This window comes from Callithrix jacchus, chromosome 6 (genome assembly GCF_049354715.1).
Source record: "Callithrix jacchus isolate 240 chromosome 6, calJac240_pri, whole genome shotgun sequence".
Lineage (NCBI taxonomy): Eukaryota > Metazoa > Chordata > Mammalia > Primates > Cebidae > Callithrix > Callithrix jacchus.
In genome coordinates this window covers 86,621,129-86,638,109 of record NC_133507.1, presented here as the reverse complement: position 1 = coordinate 86,638,109, position 16,981 = coordinate 86,621,129, and the positions used below count along the sequence as shown (strand labels likewise).

At 37.9% G+C, this 16,981-nt stretch overlaps 1 protein-coding gene and 1 long non-coding RNA gene across 3 annotated transcripts in view; one reads left to right on the top strand and one right to left on the bottom strand.

Moving 5' to 3' along the window:
• Positions 1-16,981, bottom strand: part of LOC144576662 (uncharacterized) — a 239,910-nt gene that overhangs the window by 74,321 nt on the left and 148,608 nt on the right. The window lies entirely within an intron of this gene.
• ARHGAP15 (Rho GTPase activating protein 15) overlaps positions 1-16,981 on the top strand; it is a 660,617-nt gene that overhangs the window by 639,653 nt on the left and 3,983 nt on the right. Inside the window, exon 14 of one of the 2 annotated variants that reach the window (XM_054257664.2) lies at positions 3,679-5,743. The exons of the other annotated variant lie outside the window; for it this stretch is intronic. Coding sequence (XP_054113639.2) covers positions 3,679-3,916 — 238 coding nt within the window. The 3' untranslated portion in view covers positions 3,917-5,743. Of the gene's footprint in view, positions 1-3,678; positions 5,744-16,981 lie in introns of those variants that run through there. 2 annotated transcript variants of the gene reach the window in all.

Sequence of the window (16,981 nt, the reverse complement as noted above, 5' to 3'; positions counted from 1 at the left end):
CTGGTGATGTGAGAGCAATTAATTTTAGAATATAGAACCAAAAGATGAGAATTGAGAAATTAAGTTGCGAATTTTCAAATACATGTGGTTACTTGGCTACTATCAAACATCTACTAGAGGTCATGTCTTTCTTTTCTCTGCAACTACAGCACTATGTTGTCTTCACAATGAATCAGAATATAATTCCAGATTTGAAATTATGCCTTTTTCTCTCTTCTTTGGTTACACTGTTAATTATGTCCAAAAAGTAATTCTATGACCTTTTCAAAAGTGACATCCTAAGCTGTTGTTGATTCTCTATGTGGAAAGAAATGTCACCTGGCCCACCTGTGTCTTTGTTTTTGACATCAAATAACATTGATAACTAAATCACTCTAATATAGAAAAAAAGGCTACCCTGCCATTTGAAGGGAATTTGCAATGAAATCCACTTACTTGGCCCGATGATTATGTATACATACTGGTTTTAAAACAGCACACAGGAGGCTTTGCCAAGAAAATTTTAAAGTTCAAGCAGAAAAAATCATCACATTATCTTTCAGTCATTTGCTGCGTGTATTTGTTTCCTTAAAATGCACAGCTAAATGCTCTCTACACACAGATATCACTTGGTAGGCGGGGTATATCTTATTACTAGGTTATTTTCCAGTACATTTGGCATAGTTAAGGTAAAGTATATTAACTTTCTCTCAAAACAAAGATGAAAACAGAGTTGTAGCCGTGAATGTTTCAGCCATTGTCAGGAAGTTAAAAACTGACAGGAGGCCCAAATAATCAACTCGGCCTGGTGCATATACCATAGTTTTCCCCTGGGAGATCTGGTCTAATCCAACAATGTATCTGACTGGCATGAATGTAGAATTACTTTCAATAAAGATTTTATTTCAAGCTTGGATGATTTCCCCCAAAACATCTTGTCACTAAGGCAAAGTATATCATAGAATATCTGACTTTTTTTTCCCTACAAGTCAGCTTTTGAGAGCAGGGAAGAAATACACATTACAACTCAAGTACTCAACTCAGGTCAATTCACTGTAAAAAATCACATTTTAACATATCTACACTGATTAAAGATTTGCTGTGTTAAAGAAATCAGGGAGCTGTCAAAGAGAGCTTACCCTAAAGTCTGGAAATGTAAAGAATAAGTACCACACTTTCTCCCTCCAGTCTGCATTCTCCCTGCAGTGGCCTCCAATCAAAGAGCACACAGGACAGATGAGTCCACCAGCTAACACCCAGCTCTGAGAAGATTTGTCTTTTTGCAAGTAAGGAACATTTAAAGGTCACATCTTCCAATAAGTATGAAATTGTTTCTAGGCCATATGAGAAATATGAATGGCCCGGTCATGATCACACGAAAATGATCTTCATTTGTCTGTGTATCCTTCTCTCTCTCTCTATTCCATTCTCTTCCTTCATGATGCCGCATTAAGTCAGCACATTCAAGATAGGGGAACAGTAGGTAACAGTTCATTACTCTATTTTGAATTCCCTTAAACGTTTCATTTACTGCTTGCTTACATTATTTCAGCCTTGGTGTCACATTGTTTAATTTATGCTCTGTTCATATAATCTTAAAAATAGCTTGTGTTACCTACAGAGTTTCACCCCTTACTAAAAGCATACAAATCATATGATTTAGTGTTAATGGGATAGGAGTAATTATTTTAACATTTAATAATCATAACATTATATTTATATAATGTTTTAAATTCAAACTCCCTTTTATCTCTATTATATTTTATGATTAACATACAATGTTACGATAAGTATGTACACAAATGAGCACTCAGCATGGATAATAGTAGATAAAACTGTAGAGAGGCATAGAAAGGGTGAGAGTTGAGTCCCTGTTCTTTGACTTTATTAGCACTGTGTAACCTTTGGACAGATCGTTAACCAAGAAGTCCTTAACCCTGGCTGCACACCAGGCTCATCTGTGAATCTTTTTAGAAACTCTGAGTCCTGGGTCTCAACCCTGAACTACCAAATCAGAATCTCTGCAGTTCCTTTCCTTTGTTAAAGCTTGAGCCAGAGTGGAAAACCAGTGAGTTCTAATCTCCCTTTCCTTGCTTATAAAACAACAATTGACAGAAGAAAATGTAATCACATATAATAAAAATCAATGTTTCTGGCCAGGTGTGGTGGTTCACACCTGTAATCCCAGGACTTTGGGAGGCCAAGGTGGGCAGATCACCGGAGGTCAGGAGTTCGAGACCAGCTTGACCAATAAGGTGAAACCTGTCTCTACTAAAAAATACAAAAAAGTAGTCAGGCATGGTGGTGCATGCCTATAATCCCAGCTACTTGGGAGACTGAGGCAGGAGAAATGCTTGAAACTGGGAGGCAGAGATTGCAGTGAGCTGGGACCACACCATTGTACTCCAGCCTGGGCAAAAATAACAAAACTCAGTCTCAAAAAAAAAAAATTATAATGTTTCTATATTTTGCAAAGGGTTTTCAAATACATGTATAAATTTCATCTCCAAAACAACCTATGAGATCAGTTTTGCCATTAACTTCACTTTCTAAATGAGGAATCTGAGGCTCTGAGAACTGCTAGGGCCCATCTAAGATCACACAGTCAGTATCTATAGAACAAGCACTTAAGATTTTGAGATTCCAGATCAACAGTAATGGTTCTTCCTCCACAGCTAGAAGAGAATCACATGGAGAGCTTTTAAAATGTACCCAGGCCTCACTACAAGCCATTTGCAACAGATTCTATGTGAATGTGTCCCAGAGGTTAATACAGTTTTGAATGTCTGACAGATGATATTAATATGCAGGCTGGATAGAGAATTTCTGCCCTAGAATGACCAGAACAAGTTTGGAAAATATAAAGTTATAAAGTACTATAAACAGCATGATGATTTTATCACAGTTTTGCTGATAATTAAGCATGAGTTCAAAGAGGAAGGAAAATGATGTGTGAACACAGAGCTGGTCAGATCTAGGCTCAGGATTAGATTTCAGGTTTTCTCTTTCATGAACCAGCTCTCTTTCTATTGGAACTTCTCTGACTCCCCAGAGCCCATGGCTGCTCATGATTAGATTTCATATGGCGCCAGTTACCTATTAACACCAACAGAAGTAAAGATGGAGCAGCATGGGGCAGAAAGAGAAGTCAAACTGTGACACTGGGCCCCACAAAGCCTGGCTACCCACAGAAGCTCTGGGGCATCCAGGCCCATCACAGTTGTCTCCAGGAGGACGAAGATGGCTTGGCCTTGATACACTCACTGCCATCAGTCATTGGCTGTGGGCTGTCTCCAAAAGTCTCTTGGGGTGAGATGGCTCTGGTCAGCTGAGGCAAACCCTGCAGGCACTGACCGCTGAAGCTGCCTGCAGACTTGACACCTGGAAGCTGAGCAACAAGTCTTTCCTCGAAAAGAGACCTGCCCACCACATCAGGTGTCCACCACAGCACACCGTTTGTGGCGCTCGTGTGTGTTCTTCATGTTCATTTGAGAAACAGCTCCCCCAGGACTCTAGGAGGCCTCTCTACCTGAGGAGACCTTTGAAGAGGAAGCTTTAGAAAGATGAACTAAAAGCTCTGTAGTCTGAGGATGAGGGGAGTCTTGAATAGATAGCAGAAGATGGAGACAATAAGCCCGACTTTTATTTTTGCCTTTCTCAGCCCAGCTCATTGTCTCCATCTTCTGCTATCTATTCTAGACTCCCCTCATCCTCAACAACGGCCTCTGCTGGTCATGGTGGCTTCCCTGATGCAGCGTCCCAGACGCTCAACCATGAGGGATCCAAGCTCCTGTGTACCACGTCGTCTCAGACAAGAATTTCTGCCCTGTTCATGACCCATCGCAATTGGGCAACAGAGAACTTGGAAGCCCTATGTGGATCGTCTGGGTGTCATCCTGTCCCCCGGTACAACAGCAACCTTGCCTCCTCCCTATGATCACAGCTAATTATACCTGCCTAGATGGTGACTCTGCCTTGACTGCTGGTACCTAAACCCAAGAAGCTCCACGTGCCTAGAAAGCAGCAGTAGCTTAGAAGATATATATATCAGTGATTTGATACATCACTCAAATACAATAATATAAACAGTTCTCTGATTGCCCATTTATTTTGCTCCACAAGATGCTATGTTCTGGTGACCATCTCATAATTCTGTGAGTCGGCCCCCATTTTTGGCTGCCCTTCAGCCCTGACACTTGTTATTAAAATTGCACCTACCTGGCTTTTAGCAATTAAGCCCCACCACCCAGCTTCTATTACCAGTGTCTCAGCATCCCCATTGCAATCAGTGAGCCTAGTTCTGTAATAGACTCTCCTACAGTCAACCCTCATTTACAGAGTAAAGGCCCCTGTAATCACATACAACTTTTCTGTAGAATATCAATGGTGCTTAGCAACAGCCCTTCAATTTCATTGACCTTGGAGTTACTATCCACAACCTCCCACTATCATTTTTAAATTCCTCATACATTATACCAGCTAGTCTCCTACACAGATCTAATGTCCTAATTCACCACCAGGGTGAGTTTTCACAATCGGAGTGCCACCTCATGCCAGGGACCTGTCTTCATTCCACCTGCCACCATTGATGGACTCTTCATTGCCAGTCAGGCTGCAAGTGACCCAGTTCCAAATTCCCTTCTTATTGCTGGCTTTCTGGGACCACTCATAGAACCAATAATCATGGGTTTGGTTCACCAGAAGGAGCCCCCAAAACAGAGTTTGGCATCCATGGCATTGTTAAAGATTAATCCCTGTAGGAGGAAAAAGGCGTCAATAGGATTAGGCAGAGGAAGAAGCTGAACTGAAGTGCAGACCAAAGAAAGCTTCAGCCAGACCCACAGGAAGCTCTGGGGCACACAGAGCCTGTCAAAGATGTCCCACAGTGGGCAGAAATGGTCCAGCTTTTGTACTGACAGTGGGGGCCAGAGCAGTGGCTCACACCTGTAATCCCTGAACTTCAAGAGGCTGAGGCAGGAGGATCACTGGAGGCCAGGATTCGAGACCAGCCTGGGAAACACAGTGAAACCCCATTTCAACAACAAAAAAATTTTTTTTAATTAGCTGGGCATGGTGGCACACACTTGTAATCCTAGCTACTCAGGAGGTTGAGGTGGGAAGATCGCTTAACCCCAGGAATTGAGCTTACAATGAGCTATGATTGTGTCACTGCACTCTAGCCCGGGTGACAGAGCAGGCCCTTGTCTCTAAAATAAATTAATAAATAAAATATATGTTGACAGATCAGTCAGCGTCTTTGAGCAAGGAGGCTTATAGCTATTGAGACAAACCCTAAAGACGACAGCTGGCAGCCATCAGCTACCCCTGCAAATGTATGGGGTCCTTCCATGAAAGGAGATCTGAGTGGCCCATCTCTGCAACCAAAGCAACTACCATAGTAATCAAATTGACAAATGTACCAATGACCCCTTAACAGCCTAGAGACTAAGAGCCTCTGTTATAAAGCTTAATATAATGCTTGATAGTGGTCCCTAAATCATGAAGCATTTCACGTAGGAATTCTTAGAACAGGTGATCACAGTTCTACGTGCCGGACGATAGAATCATGAGTTAGTCCAGCATCCGTATTTACAGGGACATATGCAGAAACTGGCACAATTCATTCCTTCACCGTAGTACAGATGATAAATTTATATGTGTAAATGCAAAATAAATTATTTTCTATCTTTAAACAAAGTATTATATACATTTTGAAAGGGTTTATATTTCTGCAGATGCATCGAGCATTTTACCAAAAATAAAATTATACGATCAAATTTTAGATGGTCAAAAAAAATGGCATCATTATCTTTAGCTTCAATCCAACCACAGTATAAAGCAGATAAAAATTACTCTCTATTCTAAATTCCTCTCACCAGTTTTGTTCAAATTAGGTACATGTTGGAAACTCATCGTCAGATAGTATATGGGAAGGAAAGACACACTGAACAATAACAGGCCCTTAAATTCTCAAATAGTTGCGCCTTTTATTTTTGCCTTCACCTGCTTGTCCTCTCACCATAGATATGAAATTTAGGTGTGCAAGAAATTATTGTGCCAACATTAAAATTGATTTCTCTGTCAAGGCTCTCTTCTTCCAAATCACTTAAATTTGGTCTATTAAGACTGTCTTCCAGATTTTTCCTGGTGATGTTGTTAGTTCTGCAGGGCTATGTAGAGCCGAAGCATTTGGTGGAGGGGTAGAAAGAATATTCATTAATAGAGCATTTCGACAAATACTTATTGAGCACTTAATACCATGAGCCAAACACTAATCTTAGTCTATGGATACAGCACTAAGAAAAAACAAAGTCCTTGTGCTTAAGGCATTTATATTCTGCTGAAGAAAGATAATAAAGCAGATTAGCAGCAGAGAAAGTGTCGAGCTCTTGCCACCTCTGCAGGCTAGTCCTCATTCCCTTTTTATTGGCAGTCATCTCCCCAACTTCCAATCCCAGGTCTGGATCGTTGTCACTTTTCATGGAGTACTCTGTGAAACTATCTTTGGCCACCCTGACTGGATGTACAAGGCAGCAATTTCTACTCAACTACTCCTGGCATACTAGGTGTAGGCAGCTCTGGAATCCTGCCATACTACTAGGTCTTCCCCAACAAGAATATGGGTCTGTCTGATCTCAGGATCCTCAAATCTTCTAACACTCTGCACTCCCAGGGAACAGGAGTAGGAAGAACCAGGGCCTGAGCCACTTACGTGGGACCTAATCAAAGTCTCACCTTTCCTTGACCTTCTCATTCAAAGTCCAGAAAATCTTTCTCTAGTCTGGCAGCAAAGTAGTCTGGGTCTTCATCTACCTTTCAATCTACTGATCCATGTTTTGGCTGCAGCTCTGAGGCCTTTGGCACTTAGGCTTTTGAAACTCAAAAGCACAGTCCTTTGCAACTCAAACGCCTTGTCTTGTAAAAATTAAAAGCACTTCTGCTTTTCTGCTATAACATCCCTGAACTGAGGCCACATGCTGCTAACTGAAACTTGGGGAAAGGCCCAAGGTACAAAGAAGGATGGAGAAGACGCCTTGTCATTATATACTATCTCATCTTATCCCCAAATGACACTTTAACTTTCCCAGAATGGCCATTCTTTCATCATTAATCTGGCACTTTAAAGATTGTTCAGACTTCCATCCAATACAGGAATCTCAAACATCCTGCCTGAATACTTATCCTGATGGGGAACTCATAGCATTTTTTTTGTTATAAATTATTTAATATCTTTGATAGGTGCTCCCAATGCTTTGCCAGTACATAGGGGAGAAAAAAATCTACACTAAATATTAATAGTGGTAATATCTAAGTTGTAGAATTATGAGTGATTCCTATTTTATATTTATCTACATTTTCTTTTTTTTTTTTTTTTTTTTTTTTTTTTTGAGATGGAGTTTCGCTGTTGTTACCCAGACTAGAGTGCAATGGCACAATCTCGGCTCACCAGAACCTCTGCCTCCTGGGTTCAAGCAATTCTCCTGCCTCAGCCTCCTGAGTAGTTGGGACTATAGGCGCGCACCACCATACCCAGTTAATTTTTGTAATTTTAGTATAGACGGGGTTTCACCTTGACCAGGATGGTCTCGATCTCTTGACCTCGTGATCCACCTGCCTCAGCCTCCCAAAGTGCTGGGATTATAGGCGTGAGCCACCATGCACGGCTATTTATCTACATTTTCTAAATCTTCTATAGTAAATGTAAACATATTACTGTTTTGAAAGAGTCTTTTCTATGTTTACAACACTAATTCTTCATACAAAGGTAAAATTCTTCTCTAGGCCAATTCCAGTAACTGGATTAGAAGAGGAAAGTTGACTCTTTCATGTGATGGTTTTTTGCATTAAGTCATTATGGCTTCCCTAACTATTCTTTCCCTCTCCAACACCAAACACCTTAAGTTTCTTTTCCCAAAACACCTTCAGTTCCTGTTCTCTTCCATTTAGGAGCCACACTGCTGGGCACATTCACCTTGGGGCTCACTAGTTTTACAGCATCCATGTTAAAGTCACTGCAGAAAGTGTCTAAAACTGGCCAGGCATGGTGGCTCATGCCTGTTAATCCCAGCACTTTGGGAGGCCTAGGCAGGCAGATCACCTGAGGTAGGGAGTTTGAGACCATCCTGGCCAACGTGGTGAAACCCTGTCTCTCCTAAAAATACCAAAACTAGTTGGGTGTAGTGGTGAGCGCCTGTAGTCCCAGCCACTCAGGAGGCTGAGGCAGGAGAATCGCTTGAACCCAGGAGGTCGAGATTGCAGTGAGCCGAGATCTTGCCATTGCACTCCAGCCAGGCCAACAGAGCAAAAGTGTGTCTCACAAAAAAAGAAAGAAGGTGTCTAAAACTTATTTTTCCTCAGAAAGTAAAATTAAACACATGCAAATTGAATAATGATACCCGAATTGTAATTGATTCTCCTTTGACTATTTTACAACCTTTTAAACAAGGAGACAATTTTCAAGAAAACTGCTAAAGATTTTATGTAGGTGCCCTTAATGAAAAGTAAAAGTACTCTTCTCTTCACCTATATGAAAAGGAAAAATAAAAGTTGAGGAATACTCTGCATACTGAAAATATTCCTTTTACATTTATGTAACATCACAAGGCAAATATTTAAGTACCATATATTCCACTAATATCTTATAATTAGGTGCATTATTCTGCTTGGCTTAATTAATGCTGATCCACGCACAACACTCAATATTCTGTCTAGAATGTTACTAGCACATACTAGTTTTTGAACAGCTACATTGGACACATTTAGGTAGAAAATAATTACAGTCTTATAACTTTTTTCTTTCTGAAAGTACTCCCAACATAATATATTTTCTAGCCTTTCTCCCCTAACCGCAGAGCAATGCCTTCCCAGGATGTTGATATTATCAGTGGTTATTGGTATGTCAGCAGAGCCCAGGGAATAAAAATTAAGAATTCTTTTAATGCTGAGACAGTTAAATGTGAATAGCTAAAACCATTTTAAAAGCATGAGGAAAAACACCTCAAAAAAAACAATAACCAAAATAATCATTTTGCTAATAGGGCATTTCCATTTATAATGAGAAATGAATGTTTTCAGAAGTTTTTAATTCTGTGTGAATCTGGAAAAAAAGGTAATGCATGTTAATTTGGTTTTTATTCCATCTGAACACCCTTCTCATATGTGCAGATATATCCTTGGATGTGAATTAGCTGATTAAAAAAATCAGAACATGTCACCCAAGACTTCTTGCTGACTCTGACTCACTTTCCTCCCAAGTCCTCCTCAGGTCTCAGGGCTCTCCATTAGGAAGTCCCTTGATGTCAAACTCAAAATGCTTGGATCTTAGCTATTTGCAGAAAGTATATTTATATCCCAGAGTAATAAAGATCTGCATCTTAGTCTATACTCTGCCACTTACTTCCTGTGTGGCTTGAATCAAATTTTCAGTCTTTCTCAGGCTTATTTTGCTCATCTGAAAAAGTTCACCTGAAATTTTTCTCCTACTGCTGAACAAAAGAAAAAAAGGGGAAGAGAAATATCCCATTATACAGTAAGGTCACAGTGATTTAAACAGCAGAGTACCAGTTCTAAATACACAGAGAGGCCAAGCACAGTTGTTCATGCCTGTAATCCCAGCACTTTGGGAGGCTGAAACAGGCAGATCACTTGGGATCACAAGTTTGAGACCAGCCTGGCCAATATAGTGAAATCCAAAGTCTACTAAAAATACAAAAAACTAGCCAGGCATGGTGGCACATGCCTGTAATCCCAGCTACTTGGGAAGCTGAGGCAAGAGAATTGCTTCAATTTGGGAGGTGAAGGTTGCAGTAAGCCGAGATAATGCCACTGCATTCCAGCCTGGGTGACAGAGTGAGACTCTGTCTCAAAAATACGTGTGTGTGTATGTGTGTGTGTGTGTATGTGTGTGTGTGTATATGTACATGTTTATATATTTTTATACATACATATATATTTTAAAATATCTGATTATATGTAAATTATATTAAAATACACATATACAAAAATGTGTGTGTATATACGTGTATATATATATACACACTTACATACAGAGAGCTAATCAACACAGTAGGGTATACCAGGGTGTGTGGCTGAGTGCAGGAAAACTGCACAAAAAAAGGCAGTATCACAAATCAATGGAGAATGGTGGTTTATTCAACAAATGTCACAGGGAAAATTAGCCGGCTTCCCGAAAATAAGTGAATTTAGATTATCATCAAATTTCACACAATAAAACATACTTACAATGAATTACATTATGCTCTTAGAAACTATTTAAAATCATTTTTAAAAACAAGAAGACTGATAATAGTTACCTGATCTCTTTAAATGGATGAATTTTATAATAATAAAAACAATTATATAATCCAAAAGAAATAGTACTAGGTATGACTGCATAAGAATTTAAGTAAATAAAATTTAGAAACACAAGAATTGGGAGAACGCATGTGCCACAAAAGTAATGGAAAGTTACTCTTCTTAATACAAAAGAAACTTAGAAATCTACATATGCAAGGATTTTATTGTAGCATTGTCTGTAATTGCAAAGAATTAGACGAAGCAACCTAAAATACTAACAGCAGAGAAATGGTTAAATAAATTAAGGTATTTCCATACTATGAAATGTAACAACTTTTTAAAGAGAATGAGGTATTTTTATATGTACCGACTTGGAAACATGCCCGTGATATATAGTTAAGGGGGGAAAGCAAATTATAGCACATTATGTATTTTTTATTTTATCTTTTTTAAAAAGGAAAAAAATTATATATATATATATATATATATATATATATATATATATATATATAATTGTGTGTGTGTGTGTGTGTATATATATATAAAGATAGGTAGATGGATAGATGAGTTGAAAAACATCCAGAAGGAACACCCATCTGTTAATTATAGTTATGAAGGAATTTGACTAGGAAATGGGACGTTTTTACTTTCTACTTTTCAATAATTCCGATTAGTACATTTTTTTTTCCCCCAAAGACTATGTATTAGTTTTGTCGTACAAAAAAAAAAAAAAATGGGTTAGCTGGGCGTGGTGGCTCATGCCTGTAATCCCAGCACTTTGGGAGGCCGAGGCAGGTGGATCACGAGGTCAAGAGATCGAGACCATCCTGGTCAACATGGTGAAACCCCGTCTCTACTAAAAATACAAAAAATTAGCTGGGCATGATGGCACATGCCTGTAATCCCAGCTACTCAGGAGACTGATGTAGGAGAATTGCCTGAACCCAGGAGGCAGTGGTTGCGGTAAGCCGAGATCGCGCCATTGCACTCCAGCCTGGGTAACAAGAGCGAAACTCCATCTCAAAAAAAAAAAAAAAAAATGGGTTAAACAAACATAAAAGTGTATGCTCTAAATGTGAAAGAGGGCAGGAGATATTCACAGGAGAGGAAATGCACATGGCTGCGTATTTGCTCTGTTAACTTCTTCCCCATTTCCTAAGTTCAAAGAATGACAGACTATTTTTCATGTGTGTAGTTATTTTTAAAAAGAATAATACCAAAGTATACTACTACTAACGGGACTAATAGACCCTCCCACATGTTATGTTTTAAGGAAAAAAGAGCCATACCTTGATAATCTGGTGCTGGTTCTCAAGGTGTGGATCCCAACCAGACCAGCAGTACTGTTACAACTTGGGAATTTGACAGAATGCTGGTTATCAAGCCTCTACCCAGGCTCACTGAATCAGAAATCTGGGGGTGGAGCCCAGCAAGCTACCTTTTAATACCTTCCAATTATGATCATGAAGTGTAAAGTTTGAGAACCACTGGTCACATTGTTACATTTCTATTATTTTACACTAAGGCAGGGGTCTTCAACTGCAGCATTATTGCCATTTGGGGCTACATAATTCTTGTCATCAGGGCTACCTGTGCACTGCAAAATGTTTAGCAGCATCCTTTGCCTGTATCCTCTAGATACCAGTAGCAAATTCCCAACCCAACTGTTCATGATAATTAAAACTGTCTCCAGATATTGCTAAGTGCCTCATGGGTGGAGGGGTGGGGCTTGGGGGTAGGGTACAATGTTGCTCCTGAATGGGAACCACTGCCTAAAGAAATACTCCAAAATGTGGAGGAAGAGAACATGGAAAGATTTTATTTATTTACCTCACTTATACTAAGAAAGCATAGGGCACAACTCATTCTCTTCCATATTAGGTAATGATGAAGTGATATATATTACATACATAAGACATAGGAATTATTTCTGTTAGAAGTGAAAAATGCCAGATGCAGAATTATATAAAGTATATTTTCTCAAAGTTGTGTGTAGATATATTATATAAACATTTCTATCATCTCTAAATTCTAGCAGTATCATTCTCCGGCTCAAATCCCAAGAAATGATTTCTGTCACCCTTAGAAATAAGTCTCAGATTTTTACCATGACCCCCAAATCCCTCCATAGCATCTCCTACCTCTTTGCCCTCACTCCCTCACCTCCAGCCAGACTATGCTCTACATTCCTCACCAACAGGGTATTGTACCTACCATTCCATGCCCAGAACTCTCATTCTTCTGATACGTACACCTCGACAGGACTCTGCTCAGATCCCCCTTCCATAGAGAGGGCTTCTCTGACCACTTACCACTTCACATAGCACTTCTTACCACTCTGCTCATTAGCATTACCTGGGGGCTGTTCAAAAATGAAGGCAGCCTGGCTTGCCCAATATTAAATAAGAGAATCTCTGGGAATGGATTCCAGACCATCAGGGTTTTTTTTTTTTTAAAGCTCCCTAGGGTCAGTGGAAGAACCATTACTTCTCTTTTTTTCAGCTTTTCTTGGAGTACTTCAGGGCCTGAAGTCACATTATACATTGCTTAGTATATGGTTTGTTGTCTGTTTTCCCACTAGATTGTAACCTTCATCCGGGCAGGGATGTTGGCTATTTTACTCATTGCACCATCCCTAATATCCAGAATAGTGTCAAACACATAGCACTCAACAGATTTTTATGCATAAATGGTTACATTGAGTTACCAGTGTTTTTTAATTATACTCTTCTAAACTTTTCAAATTTTCTCATAGAATGCATTTCTTTATCATCAAAAAAAATTAAAGCTGATTTTTAAATCTGCCTTTAAAATCTGTGATACATTTGAAGCACAGTGATTAGCACATAGAAGGTATTAATAGTAACACACAGCAACTACTGTAAATTTTTCTTTTTGGTATTATCTACTGTGGCAGGAGTTTGGTTCTGATATTCCATTTTATCTGTGGTTGTTATCACCTTACAGAACACATATTCTGATTAGAAATAAATTATTAATTGAAGCCTATGGGCCACTGCTATACTTTTTAGTTCTCACATTTAAAATTCTAAATATTGCTTTAGAGATACTTTAGAGTATCACTATAATGCCCAATCAATAAAAATATGAAAAAAAGTGAATAATTGCAAATGTTTGAATCTTCTACATTGAAATTAATGCAATAAATGGGAAGAATCTGGCCATGGTAGTTATCATTACTCAACTGCCATATAATGCTTATTTGCTATAATGCACTTAATAATTATATATACATACTTTTAAAGCAATGTGTTTATAATTTTTTGCTTTTATTTAAAAGCAAAAATGTCAGAATACAGCAATAATTCCTATTTAGGATGATAGTTATTTTGGAAAATAATGTCATGATGTTTAGATATAAAATTGAAGACTTTTCTATTTGTTTAAGCCAATGGATATATAAACTGGCATATAAAAATGGCTGAATTATCTTGAATGACCACCTTGAAACACACTAATGTTAAATGCAAGAACTCTTGTGAATGTTCTTCTGCTTTTGCAATACTTGAGAATGTTTCTGGCATACAATTATAACTTTAAAGAAGAAGGTGGAATTTCTGCAAAGTCCTCAATCTTATAAAAAGGCCAGTGTAGACAGCAGTATAGTTTGTGCAGATTGAGGGTAGGCAAGCATATGGTTAGCATGGATCCCCCCCAAAATAGTTATAGCACATAGGAAACATAAGTTGAGCATATTGAAAATTTATTCTATTTTTAACAGCCTCTCTTTAGTTAAGTGGTCAAAGGCACAATTAACATTTCACATGCAGTGGCTGAGCTATATTTTGCAAGCCAGGTGTGACCTGATGGCAGGAATACATTTACCACCACTTTCTCCATTCCAGTAAAACTATCCTAAAGTTACATGTGTTGGAAAATCATGGCATTCTACAGATACAGAGGAGAACGTTTCTAATACACCTTCATAACTTCAGAGTTGTCCTGCAGGCAATTATGCTGCTTCTAACACACTTTGCAAGTCACTATGGTAACAGCAAAGCACAAACTTGAAAGAAAGTTCACATCTATAAGTCTGTTTGGAGCTGAACTATTATTAAATGCTTTGGTCTTCTTAATTCAGCATTAATTTTTAGTTGTATAGTAAAGTTTTCTTTCAGTTCGAGTCATTTGGCTGTGATTTTATGCGACTAAGAAATTTCTTTGAATTAGCAATTCAGCTCATTTTTGGAAAAACTTATCCAGCATAAGGCTTTTTTGAGAGGATTTCTTTTCTGGGGGTCCAACATCTGTAGCACTGGATTGTAAATTGTTTCTAAAATAAACTTAAATTGATGGATCATTGTTCTTCCCATTTGGGCCTGACAAAAGGTAGTGTTTTTTTTAATGCCATAAACTGTATATCACTTTCCAGCTCTTACTAGAAAAATGAATTCTTATTTTAAGATTTTATAAACTTGAATTTTACTTAGTGGTATAGGAAATGCTTTTATTGGGAATATATACAAAGTGCTATTTCATGAACAAATTCATAAAATTATAATTATTTTTGTCAGGCTATTTGAAACTAAGTAGTATAAATAAATAGCCTTTCTCAAGAAGTGAATTGGGGTCTTTTTTTCTATTAGTTAAGCATTCAGAGGCACTAACTTTGAGCTCTTCATGTTGCTTAGAATCAGGTATCTTTGCTATGATTTCTTGGGAGTAAATTAATGGTAAGTCAATAAACAACAAGAAGAATTCCCAAATACTGACATAAGGTCTAAATGTTTTTGTGCCTTCTTGCCCACCATCAGCTCAGTGTATGTCTCAACCAAGTCTTTCTCTTACCTTTCTCATTCAGATTAGTTCTTTTGCCTTTTGGCCTCTGTTTTGTCATAAAAGAGGAGTTTCTTTCATTTCTTTGCTAAAAACAGGTTAAATGGTAGCTCAAAACTTATAACACCAGTCGTGGAGTTTAAGAGCCTAATGAAACCTAAGCCCTTCCAGAGGGGTGGAACTAGCCAGAATGACCACAATCTGACTTCTGAGTTAGCTGCTACAGAGCTGTGAAGCCATGGTCGTATAGGAGGATAAATTCCTAAAATTTTGAGACTTACATAATGGTAGGTCCTTAGCAAAACACTTGAGAGCAGCATTTCTTAATATACACTCTTCAGTGTTACTCAAAAAAGAGGATCTATGAACAAGATTCAGGTAATTTAGGGAGAACACAAGTTAAAGATAGGCAAAGGTATTTTTTTTTTTTTTGCTGCAGGACTTTTCGGAGCCTTTATTATGCTTTTGTGCATAATTGTGAATATCCAAGAAGAAAAGTAGCACTCAATTTCCTCCAAAACCTTTACTTTGGAATGCCATTTTCGTGTGGCATATCAGAGAAATGGTGTTTTACAGAATCCACTTTATTGAAAGGTATTGCCAAAACCATGGTAAAAAATGTGTATGGTTTCTGGATCAGATTCACCCCTCCAACAGTACAACTCAACTGAAGTTCCAGCTACTTGAAGGACAACTGACTTTTTGAGAGTTTTGCATCTAAGACACTAAATTGAATTATTTTATTCCATGCAAGGCTTTTATTTCTTCCAGCAGCCTATATTTCTTTTCTACATATGTTTTACTAGTTGAAAGCTTCAGAAATAATGGCATTTGCAATGCCCAGCTGGTCCCCATAGTAAGAGTAAAAATTATATCTATCAATGTGAGGTTAAAAAAAGAGAGATATATACAATAATTAGATATAAAAAGAGAGAGAGATAATAATATAATTTTTCAGGAAAGTATTCTAACTATATTTTTGAAATTGTAGTCGATTCCTTCTATGGTTCTAAATCAACCACTTAACTATTTAGGAGTCCAGTATGGTAGGGAATACATAAGTTTCCATTTGAATCATGACACTTATAACAGCATTAATACATTTTCCCAGACATCCCCAGTTTGGGGTCTTCTTTGCTGGAAATGTCTATCCACACATAATTTAAAATTTAATATGAGAATGTATTAGTCAGTCAACATGAACTATATAGTTCAGTATTTGGTGACTTCTACCCCAAATTGATCTTTACCCTCACCTTTTCTAACCTAAAAACGGAATGATTTCTTAACACATGAACTACTGTTTGGTTGATATTTAGAATACAAATTGCCAATTTATATATATATATGTGTGTGTGTGTGTGTGTGTGTGTGTATAAATATATATACATGTGTATATGTATATATGTATACAAAATTTTGAAATAATGAATAAGCAAGATAGCCTACATTGTATATAATACTATATTTTATTACTAACTTTCTTTCTTAATGACTCTTAATTTTCCTAAAAGTTACTATAAGTAACTTGATTTTCCTACCTCAGGGAAAAAATTCCAACCTGCTGAAAAAATTTAACCTGCAATAATGCAAATATAACAGGAATACAAAGCTATGTGTTATTTTTTAAATTTTACTTAAATGAGATTATTTAAAACATTCATAAGTTAAATTTTATTAAAAGCAAATGGAAAATGTGCCGAGAAATGTATATAAAGGATTCAGGTTTGAGGCGGAATTAATATTTTATATTTACACAGGCATAAAGGCACAAAATGAACATTTTTCCACAGCAAATTTAGGTAACATGCATTCGGAGAAATTCATTACGGGAGTCCCCCATGATGGCCCAGTGGCCAAGATAGACAAGCCTTCTCCCAAGGGGCACTCAGACATGCAGACACATGAT